The 10,606-nt window shown below is 54.0% G+C and overlaps 1 protein-coding gene across 1 annotated transcript; it reads right to left on the bottom strand.

Annotated features, from left to right (window-relative positions):
• Positions 1–1,806: 1,806 nt before the first annotated feature.
• Positions 1,807–10,606, bottom strand: CRYBB2 (crystallin beta B2). Its single transcript, XM_032395041.1, has 6 exons — positions 10,591–10,606; positions 9,119–9,197; positions 6,256–6,374; positions 4,942–5,074; positions 3,750–3,892; positions 1,807–2,066 (listed from the first exon to the last, which is right to left on the bottom strand). The coding sequence occupies exons 2-6, from the start codon at positions 9,170–9,172 to the stop codon at positions 1,898–1,900; spliced, it is 618 nt and encodes a 205-aa protein (XP_032250932.1). The 5' UTR covers positions 9,173–9,197; positions 10,591–10,606; the 3' UTR covers positions 1,807–1,897.

Here is a 10,606-nt window from a genome sequence, read left to right as displayed (position 1 = left end):
ACTCACCCCCGGGCTTTGAGCTACCCTAGATGACCCCATTTGGAGCAGAGATGAGCTGTCCCCACTGGGTCCTGCCCAAATGACACATGTGAGCAAAACAAATGATTGTTGTAGTTTTACCACTAAGTTTTGGGTAGGTTGGTATGTAGGAATAGATGAGTGGGAACCCTCTTGGTGCCACCTACCACACACATCATCATCATCATGATCTTCATCATCACCACCACCATCATCATCATCATGCCATCTCTCAGGACCCTGTGCTTAGCCAACTTTCAAAGTTTCCATGCCCTGAAGTGCCCATTATGCCTAAAACACTGGAACACATAACGCGCTTTCTTGCATCCCTAACTTTGCATATTCTGTTCCCTTTGCCAAGATTTTTCTCCCCAAGATTCACCTGGAAAATGTCAACTCTTCTTTCAACACCCTTACTTCTTTGGGAGGTGTGATGCCCCAGGCAGTATCCCTGCCTTCTCTTGGTGTCCTTGGCCCCTTCCTCTTGCCATCACTGCATTAGTGTCCTAGGGATGCTATCACAAAGTGTCCCAAACAGAGTGGCTTAAACTGCAGGAATTTATTCTCTCACAACGCTGTGTGCTGGCAGTCCAAGGTCAAGGTGTCAGCAGGGTTGACTCTCCGTGAGCATATTTGCCAATCCAATATGAGACAGAGGTAGTATTGTTCTGCAGTAGGGGAAATGGACTTCTCAAGAAATGATTCCAGCACCACAGTGGCCCGAAGTGGAAAAAGGGAGATCCAGAAAGAACCTAGATCCCCGCCACACGCTGTACACAAAAACCAGCTCCAGAAGGATTGAGAACTTATACGTGAGGAGCACAACTTGCGAACTTTCAGGAAAAAAAAAAAATATTGGAGGATATATTTGTGACCTGGGGTTAGAAAGAATTTCTTAAAGAAGAGAGGGGAGGTGCAGACCATAAAGGAACAGATTGATGTTAGACGACATCAAAATTTAAAACCACTACATCAAAAGATACTGAATCCAAAGTGAAAAGAAGCTGCTGTCTGGGAGTGGATATTTGTACTACAGATAACCAGCAAATGATGACCAGTTATCCAGAGAACGCCTGAGTTATCTCATTTCATCTCCACCAAAACCAGATTAGGGAGGCACTATTTTTTTTCCCAGGTACAAAGATGGGGGCTCTGAGATGCAAATTGACTTGTCTGAGGCCAGATCACTGGTCAGGGCTCTGGAACAGCCATTAGAATCCAGGCCGACCGTGATGCTAAGTGATCAAGCCCACCAAATGATGCACAGAGGGAGCAAGGAACACACAAAGGCAGAAACATGTAATTAGGACTTGTCTCTGGGACGGGCTGAGATTGCAGGGTTATTGGTTCCTCTGGCCGATCTAAGAAAACTGCCGGGCTCAAGGTGATTGAACACTAATGTGGGAATGGCAGGCAGCAGATTTATTTTTAGGGGCTGGAGCATCCTTCAGGTGCCCCCACGAGTGGCGGTTCTCAACAACCATGGAAAAAGGAGCTAGGAGGTCAGCCAAGCCAGCCACTCATGGGGCAAAAGCAGTTGTAAGTCAGGCAAAGAAACAGAGGCTCAGAGAGGTTGGACATTATGCCCAAGGTCACACAGCCAAGTAGCGATAGAGTCTCCATGAGGGCTCTGCTGACTTACCCCAGCCCAGACACTTTCTGGTTCTATTTCTCTCAGTCTCTCTCTCTCTCTGTCTCTCACAGACACACAAACACGCACGCACACACGCACACACCCAACACCCACTCCAGTTCCCATTGGAGATAAAAAGCAATGGAACACACAAATTGCAAGTCACACTTTATTCACTCGCCAGGAGGTCTGGGGGGGGATCCTGGGCAACAGACCAAGCCCCTGGGAAGGAGGAAAAGGGGGGCACTAGTTGGAGGGGTGGAAGGCGCCCCGTTGGTGCCACTGCATGTCGCGGATGCGGCGCACGGACTGCACCTGGGGTTGGGGAGCCCCAAAGTCCCCGCTGTCCTTGTAGTCTCCCTTCTCCAGCAGGTACTGCAGGCCACGATAGCCAGGGTACTGGTAGCCGACCCACCTGCAGGCCAGAGGTGAGGAGGGGATGTGGAGGACAGAGGAGAAGCAGACGAAGAGAGAGAGAGAGAGGAGAGCATCCTTAAGCCATTAGGAAGGGGGGAGTTCCCAATCATTTCTCACTTCCTGATTGTTGAGCAGGAACACCACCCTTCTGGCATCCAGCCTCTGCTTTCTTCCTTCTCTTGATGGGGAGCTCACTACCTACTAAGCAACTTTTGACTGAAGGCCTGATCCTGGGCTCAGAGGGAGGGGTGATCTCAAGCCCACTGAAGCCTAGAATAAGACAGGTCTCTTAACTGCCTCTCTCCATCCTCATCCCAACGCCATGCCTGGCTGTAAGGCCAAAGGAGAATAGGCTAGGTCCTAGGAGCCCTCTGTAATCCCTTTGTCATGTGAAGTCATCACCATCTATGGAGGGGTCCTTCACTCTTTGGAGCACCTAATGAAAGTTACAGTTTCTTCCCCCCAAAATGTTACAAAGTCCTGGCCAACAAGGACCTGCCTGGCCAACACCTGTGTGCACCTGCAGGTCTACCTCTTGGTCTTGTGTCCTTATATCTCTGTGCACTAGCAGTCTAGAGTTTGTAGAGTCCCTCAGACTCACCAGGCTCCTCCAACCACAGGGCCTTTGCCCATGCTGTTCTCTGTTTAGAATGACCTTCCTTCCTCTCTTTACACCTGCACTTCCTACTCTTTCTTGGGATCTGAGTTCAAGATTCCCTTCTTCAGGGAGGAAGTCCAGATTTGTGGTGGATTCTTAAATTATTAACTATTGACCCCAACTAGGCTGTTAGCTCTACAGAGCAGAAGCCAGGTCTCTTTAATCTACCTTGACATACTGAGCACCGAACATGATGCCTGGCACGTGGTGGCACTCAACACATTGAATAATGAATGAATAAATAAATGAAGAGGATCACGAACACAGAACTTTCACACTATTTTAGGAGCCCGATGAACCCCAGAAAGCCAGTACATGTTGGTAAACCAGCTCTCTGGAGGGAAAGGGGGTCTTGATTTGTAACATATTTCTGTGGTGTAAATACTTCCACTACGGCCGATTTTCGAGCTACTGAGGATTCAACAGCCAGCTCACAAAAATTCTGAAAATTGAGGAATCGGCTCTTGCAAGCTGGTACAAGCCGGCTCCAGCTCACCACTGCCTGTGGCCCATCTGCGAACCCCCAGAGAATCGAAGTTTTGCACAAGGAGAAATTCCCATGGGTGCTGGCCAGAGTCTATGTACCAAGGAAGTTTAATTCAATGGGAAATGACACATCCTGTTTCTAAACTCAGGGACTCATGCAGTAAAGAAGCAATGTGGGCTGGACTTCCTGCCACTCACAGCTCTGTTAAGACCACTCAACTCATCTCTACCCTTCCGTTCCCCCTGCCTCTGCCTCATCTGCACCCCACTAACGTTCACAGTCCTGCTCCTGGGGACTGAGGTTAAGGTCACGCTTTCTCTCCCCCAGAGGCAGGGTATTGGCCAAAAGGCAGATCTGGACGGGGCCACTGGGGCTGAAAGCCACATACAAGCTCATGATTTCCATGCCCATTTTCCAAAGGGAAGACTGAGGTCGCAAGTACACAAGATCAGCTGGGTCCAGGACAGAGCGGGACTCAGGACCCCAGCGGTCTGGGCTCCTGGGGCAGGGGGAACCGGGGCTGGGTCTCCACTCACGTGCCACTCTGCACCCGCACCGACGACACTTTCTCCTGGTAGCCGTGGGCATGGAAACTGGGCACATCATCGTCTATGATTTCCATCTTCTTCCCCGTGAAGTTGGGGTTTTCGTAGAGGATGATCTTGTGCTCTTGGCTGTCCTGTTGATAGGGAGCGGGGAAAGTGAGTGCAGGAGAGGAGGCCAGGGTGAGCCTTCCCACCCGTCCAGATGCCCCAGTATTGGGATCAGCACAATCCACCTATAGACTTCTTGCTCTGTAACCCTGCCACCCAAGTGTCTCCAACAACAGCAGTTAAACACGGGCCATTTGTTGGGGTCCCACTGGGCTGTCTTCATGTGACACTTCAGAGTCTACACTTTAAGGCACATTCAATTCTGATATGTCATTTTCCCTCAGCTCCCTATAAAAAAAACAAAAACAAAAACAAAAACAAAAATGGCAGCCATGATCTACACACTGGTAGGGGCCCCAAGCAGGCACTTGAGATATTTTGGCTTTCCTTCCTTGCCACACCTCTTCTTATCCTCCTGTTCCTGTGATATCTTTCTTAGTCATCCCCTTTAATCCTTTAAAGACTCATGCAATCTGGCAGATGAGAAAACCGAGGCTCAGAGAGGTAAAGCCGCCTGCCCAAGGTCACACAGTTGGGAGCACCAGGGCCAACGTAGGAACCCAGGTCCATGGGATGCTAAGTCCAAAGTTCTCCAATCTTCCATCAAGCTCTGGGGAGAGCTGGCCTGCCTTGGGAGGCTTGGGAGTGGACCTGAGCATTACCGGGCCCTGGGCCCTCCCTAAGAGTTCACGTTCTAGTAAAAGTCAGGATCAGAGAAGCACCAGAAGGTCCCACTGGCATGAGTTATGAACACGAGCTAACCCACCTTTTCTGCCACACCCAATCCCAGATTTTCTTTTCACAGTTAGGATGGCTATCATTCATCAAGCAATTGCTCTGTGATGGGTTCTAACCCCAGGAATCTCAGGGCAGTAGATCTGAATATCCCCATTTTACAGATGGGGAAACTGAGGCCCAGGGATGTGTATGACTTATGCTAGCACACAGCCAGGAAGTGTGCCCCGCCCATCAGAAGTTCGCACACTGCCGGAGGTGAAGGCTCCAACCTGATCCCTAGAGCCCCGGCTCCAAGATGGCAAAGAGAGGAGACAGCAGGAAGCGGCAGGAGGCTCACCACTTTGATGGGCCTCAGGGAGCTGAGGGAGTCCGTCCTCCGACTGCTGGTCCATGAGTCCCAGCGGGGGTACTCGCCCTTCTCGAACACAAACTGCTCACCCTTGCAGTTGGCTTGTTCATAGCCCACCCAGCTGCAGGGGAGACAGAGAGAGGGCAGGTCAGGTCAGCCCCGAAGCTTCTCCTGGCAGGACCCTGGCTAGTCGCTCGAGCCCCCGGGGCTCACACCTGCCCATCTCCCCCATCAAACTCCAGACACCTCCAAGTCATCCAGAACTCAATTGAGAACCATCAACAATCCTTAATAAAAATATCAATAGTTCTATTTCTAAAAAAAAAAAGAAAGCAGAGGGGGGTCAAGTCCATGTGAGAAATTCTTCCATCCAAATGTTAACATAAAAAGGCAACTGAGAATCAGATACAGTGTTTAAATGGCCAAAACGTCACTTGCCGGGGAAGACGTGCTCCCGGGCGCACCAGATGCCCAGAGCGTGTCGGATAACGGAGGTCGGACGGGGCCGTTCCTTCCACTGGGTTCTCCATACCCTCAGACTCTGACTCGAGTGACATCATTGCACTCTGCAGAATTCCCTGAGAACCTTGAGCTGTGGGGTGGGTCACCCGGGATCCCCAACCCCACCAGGATCCCTGACCTCTTGGGAGGGGGTCACGGGTGGCCACCCCTGATTCCTGAGGCTCTTGCAGAGAAGGAGAGGTCAGGGAACCACAAGGACGGGCCCCTGCGGGCTGTGCTGAGCTATGTGCCATGAGCAGGGCAGAGTCATATCCTACCAGGTATGTCCCCTTCTCTCCGGGGTCAGGGACCCAAGGCTGCTGGCCCCCAAATGTGCCAGTGAATCTGCTGAGATCCAGTATGGCCAGGATTGGGGAAGGACATCTGGCTTTAAACCTCACAAGAGAGGGAGGACACTCCCAGAGCCAGAGATTGGCAGCTCTAGAAAAGTCCATGAGAGTCACTGTGTCATCTCCCTGCCTTGAGGAAGTGGCTGGCCTTGGGGTCAGGCTTTTTCCACAGAGGAGGAAAGCCAAGGCTCAGAAAGGGAAGCTGCTGGCCCAGTGTCACACAGCCTGAAAGTGGTGGGGCCTGGATTTGAACCCACCTGTATGTGACCCCAAAGCACAAATTCTCTCCAGAGGCTGCCAGCCACCAAATCGCACGTTCCGGGGGCACAGTGAGGGCAGATCCCCCAGCTCCACAGCCCAGGTGCTTCACCCTGGGGGCGCCCAACCACGTGAGCCCTCCCCTTCCCCTCCACCCTTCCCCACCGCCCCCCACCCCACCCCGGGTACATACGGTCCAGCCTGCACCAGGACAGAGCCTGCCTTCTCCACGCCAGTTTCTTTCAGGTTGGGGCAGGGCCCACTGAGCTCATGCGAGTGGCCCTGGAAATTCTCCTGTTCAAAGATGATGATCTGCAACAGGAGGAGAGGGTCGGCCCCGTCATCGTGGGGAGGCGGGAAGCAGGGCATTGGGGGCGAGGAGGGGGCTCCGAGAGCCTCCGGGGATGCTGCCGGGCTCCTCCCTTGGGAGTCACCGACCCAACACGGAGTCAGACAGCCCTGGCTCTGCCAGTTACCAGCTGTGAGACCTTGAGCCAGAACTTCCCCTCACTGAGCCTCAGTTGCTTCACCTGTGAAATGGAAAATGACAGAACCTACCTCATGGGGTTGCTGGAAGGATTCAGAGAAGCATAACGGTTCGCACACAGTGTTTGCTCTGTGTGTGGGAGGCAGACTCCTGTGAATTAAGGGACATCCTACAGAGCCCGGGTGCCTAAGTGGCAGAGCTGAGGTTGGAGTCCAAGTTTGTCTGATGCTGTTTCCATCGGGGCAGCACTTTGGAAACTCACATGCACACAAAGCCCCTGGGATCTTGGTGAGACATGGTTTCTGAGACAGCACATCGTGGGGTGCGGCCCCAGATGCAGCATTTCTAACGAGCTCGCAGGTGAGGTAGGGCTTCTCTTCTGCTAGAGCCAGCCCACCACCCTACACACCTAATCCCATTTCATCCCTGGCTCTGCGGGTCCCCCTCTGACCTCCCCTGGGATGCTTCTTAAAGGGGCTTCACTCCCTTTGCCTCACCTGGCGCTCTCAGCAGCCGAGGGAAGGGGGCCAGCGAGATCCCCAAGAGCACTAACTGGGAGACCCACTGCCACTTTCCCTGATTCTAGAGAACATTTGCGGGGGGACAGAGGTTTTGTGGCCACGCTTCCCCAGGGGAGCTGCCCTGGGTGAAGAGGTGGGCCCCAGGAGGGGCAGCTGCGCCATCCTCATGGTCAGCACTGGCTGGGTAGACACGACCCTCTCTCCCAGGCCTGGGATTAGGGAGATAAAGCCAGGACGGAGAGGCCCAACGGGGCTCCGAGACAAATTCCATGGGCTCAGTCCAGCCTTTGTGGTCACTCACTCAACCACAGGAGGGTCAGGAGCCACGGGCTCTGAAGTCACCCCGTCACATCCGGCTGCACAACCTTAGGAAGCAACCTGGTTGCTTCCGGCCTCAGCTAGCCCATCTGTAAAATGGGGGAATCATGCCTCTTTTGCAGGGTCCTGGGAAGACTCAAGAACAAGGATGTTAGGTGCTCGGTGCTGATTACCCCGGCCTGGGAGGCAAGGGCTTGCAGCAGGGAGGAGGACAAGGAAGGTCAGCAACCTCACACAAGGCCCAGAAGCTCAGGATTATTATTACTGCTACTGTTTCTTATCAACCCACGGGGGCTCACATTTTACACAATATCTAATCCCCTAAACGTGCGCTGCCCGATGCCCGGCCGTCAGCTACCTATGTCGGCGCTCCGTGCTTGATCAGTCCGAATGCACATGCTATCACGGAGGCCACACATCGGATTTTGAAGACTCGGAACAGGAAGGGAAGAATCAAAAATCGCTTTCTTATAATGATTCTATTGATTCGACATGAGGCTGTATCGGGTTTAATGAACTAGGATACGAGAGTTAATTTCTCCTGTGTCTTCTTTGTCCTTTGTTTATCGTGGCTGCTAGGACGGGTTAAATTGCATGCGTGGCTGGCTTTCTGTGTCTAGGGGACAGCGCAGCTCTGAACACGACGCAGAGGCCTTCGTGCCGGTCCTCAGACTCACGCAGCTCGCTCCCACCTCCCACCTCCTACTTCCGGGCCTTTGCACTCGCTGCGCCCTCCGCCTGGAATGTTCTCCCCTACCCCCGCCTGACTCACATGTGACCCGGGTCTCCAAGCTAATGCCACCTCCCTCAGAGAGGCCTCCCTGATCACCTCTGCTAACACCGCCTCGCCTCATTCATCCCGACTCTCTGCACCCCTTCCCCTGTTTCCTGTTTCCTGAAACACTTCCCACTCCTCGAAGTCCTAGATTTGTTTGCTTGTTGTCTGCCTTTTCTCTAGAAAGTAAGAATGGGGTCAGCGGGTGGGGGGCTGCATCGGCTCAAGCTTCCCCAGGCTGGGGGGGCCCCATGTCAGACCAAAGGGCAATGCCAGGCCAGGGCCCCTGAAGCAGAGGGCCACAGGAGGGAGCCAGGCAGAGGCGACCAGGTAGATGGTTGCTGGGAGAGGGTTGGTACAGATTGGGTAGGATGAGCCCCCGGCCATTGGGCTGGGATGCCCCCGCCCCAGGATCCTAGGAGGGCGGGGAGGACGAGGAAGCAAAGCAGGCAATAATAACTGGTATTAGATGGACACACCACACGCCAGGCTGAGCTGATTTCCTTAGCCTCTTCACACCCACGCTGCGCCGCGAATCCAGTTCTCCCCATCTTACAAAGGAAGGAACTGAGGCTCAGAGAGGGCAAGTGACTGGCCTGGGTCACACAGCAAGTGAGGAATCCCACCTCCCCTCCCGTTCACAAGGCCCCTCTCACACTGGACTTTGGGTCGGCCCCAGCTCTGGGGAGCCCCCCATGGGCATTGGGGTACGGGGTAAAGCAGAGACACTTAAGTCACCAGCGCTGGAGGCTGGTGTCAGGAATCTCGACATGCTGGTCGTGGGTTGGGGAGGGGCCTTCAGAATCAGCACCCCCGGGGTGGCAGTGGGGGAGACTGAAGCCCAGAGAGGGGGAGCTTCAGGAAGAAAGATGCCAACTCGACTTTCCAGAAGAGAAACGGAGTCTGGGAGAGGTGCTCTGCTTGCCCCCCTGCCCTCTCCCACCATGGTACCCACCTTGGGGTTGAGGGGCTGTGGCTTGCCCGCTTGCGTCTGGTGGTCTGAGGCCATAGTGGGTGTCCTGTGCAGGAATGACCTGGAAGAGATGTAGGGAGTGGCCGTGAGGACCTCTCTCGGGCCTCGGCTTTCCCACCTGGGGGCCTCGGGCCCTAGAGCCTGCTCTTGGTCTCCCTGGTCTCGGGTTGTCCCAGAGCAGCGGGGGTCATGAGCGGCGGTCTGAACTTCCATCCTTAGCTGCATTTCTTTGTGTCCAGGCCAGCTCCGGAGGGAAAAACGAGGTCCGCTAAGAAAGTGGTGATAAACTACAGCTTCAGCCGGGTCCCAAGTGGGTTCCCATCACTCAGCTCCAGACAAGCGGAGCAGAATGCAGACCCATCGATATGCAGAAATGTCCTGGTCATGGTAGGCAGCAGCTGGGAGCATTTCTTAGCTGGCAAGAACATCAGAAAAGTCTGGAAAACTGGCACTGTCTTCTTTCCCGCACAAGGGGCAGTGAACCCAAGACTGCGTGTTCCCAGTGAAGACGGGAGACCTGAGCTCCTGTTCCAGAGAGAACGTCCAGCTTCCAGAAGCCCCTTCCACACTAGAGGCCGGGCCAGGACGTCCCTCAGAGAGAAGAAATTCGAATAAGCAGCTTGGGGACCAAACCCGCTCTGCTCTCCTATGTAACCAGCCTGTCACAGGGTCAGAGGCCCAGCGGCGCAGCCCTGCTCATCGGCCCTCGCACGCTAAAGATTAAGCTCAGTTGGCTTAACTCGGGGGGTGCTGGCTCCACTGTCCATCAGCAATGCGGCCCTGGGCGGGTCATCCTCTCTGTGCCTCAGTTTCCCGTTCTGCCAAGTGGGGAGAGTCATGGCACCCAACAATATCTATGAACAGGTGGTGATGATTTGAAGCCATGATGTGGGAAAAAGGTAAGCGCTTGGCAGCGGCATCTGTAAATGGCAGCCGCGATGGTATTATTAGGGTTATTGCCACCGACCTTCAGTGACCTTGAAATCCCCCGTTGCTGGGAGTGCCAGAGAGCCCCGGCAGCTTCTTAGCCACTGATGTTCCCCAACGCTGGACGTGTAGCAGGCGCCCGGGAATGGGGATATGGGGAGAGCTGGCTCACCAGCCTAGAAATGATGCTGAACCTTCACTGGTTTGATTCCTTCCACATACAAACCCTCCCTAGTCACTAGCAAAACAAGGGCGCTGATGGACTGGTTCATATTAATAGAGAGCATTGCCCGGGTCTGCACTATGTGCCAGGCGCTGCACCAGACCACCCACGGCGAAAGAGGGTTTATGACCCATCTCCCCACTTAACAGAAAAGAAAACTGAGGCTTAGAGCGTAGAAGTCTTTGCCCAAGGTCCCCGCGTCAGAAGGGGGTGGCATCTGGATTCGAACCCAGGCCTCCCACGCTTTCCATCAGGGATAAGGATGAGAGGAAAAAGACAAGGCAAGAAAGAAAGGCATTCTTACCAGTGACACCAGCCCC

The sequence above is a fragment of the Phoca vitulina genome, unplaced genomic scaffold, assembly GCF_004348235.1.
Source record: "Phoca vitulina isolate PV1807 unplaced genomic scaffold, GSC_HSeal_1.0 scaffold82, whole genome shotgun sequence".
Taxonomy (NCBI): Eukaryota; Metazoa; Chordata; class Mammalia; order Carnivora; family Phocidae; genus Phoca; species Phoca vitulina.
The sequence above is the reverse complement of the archived record's forward strand: the minus strand, read 5'-3'. Positions and strand labels throughout refer to the sequence as shown.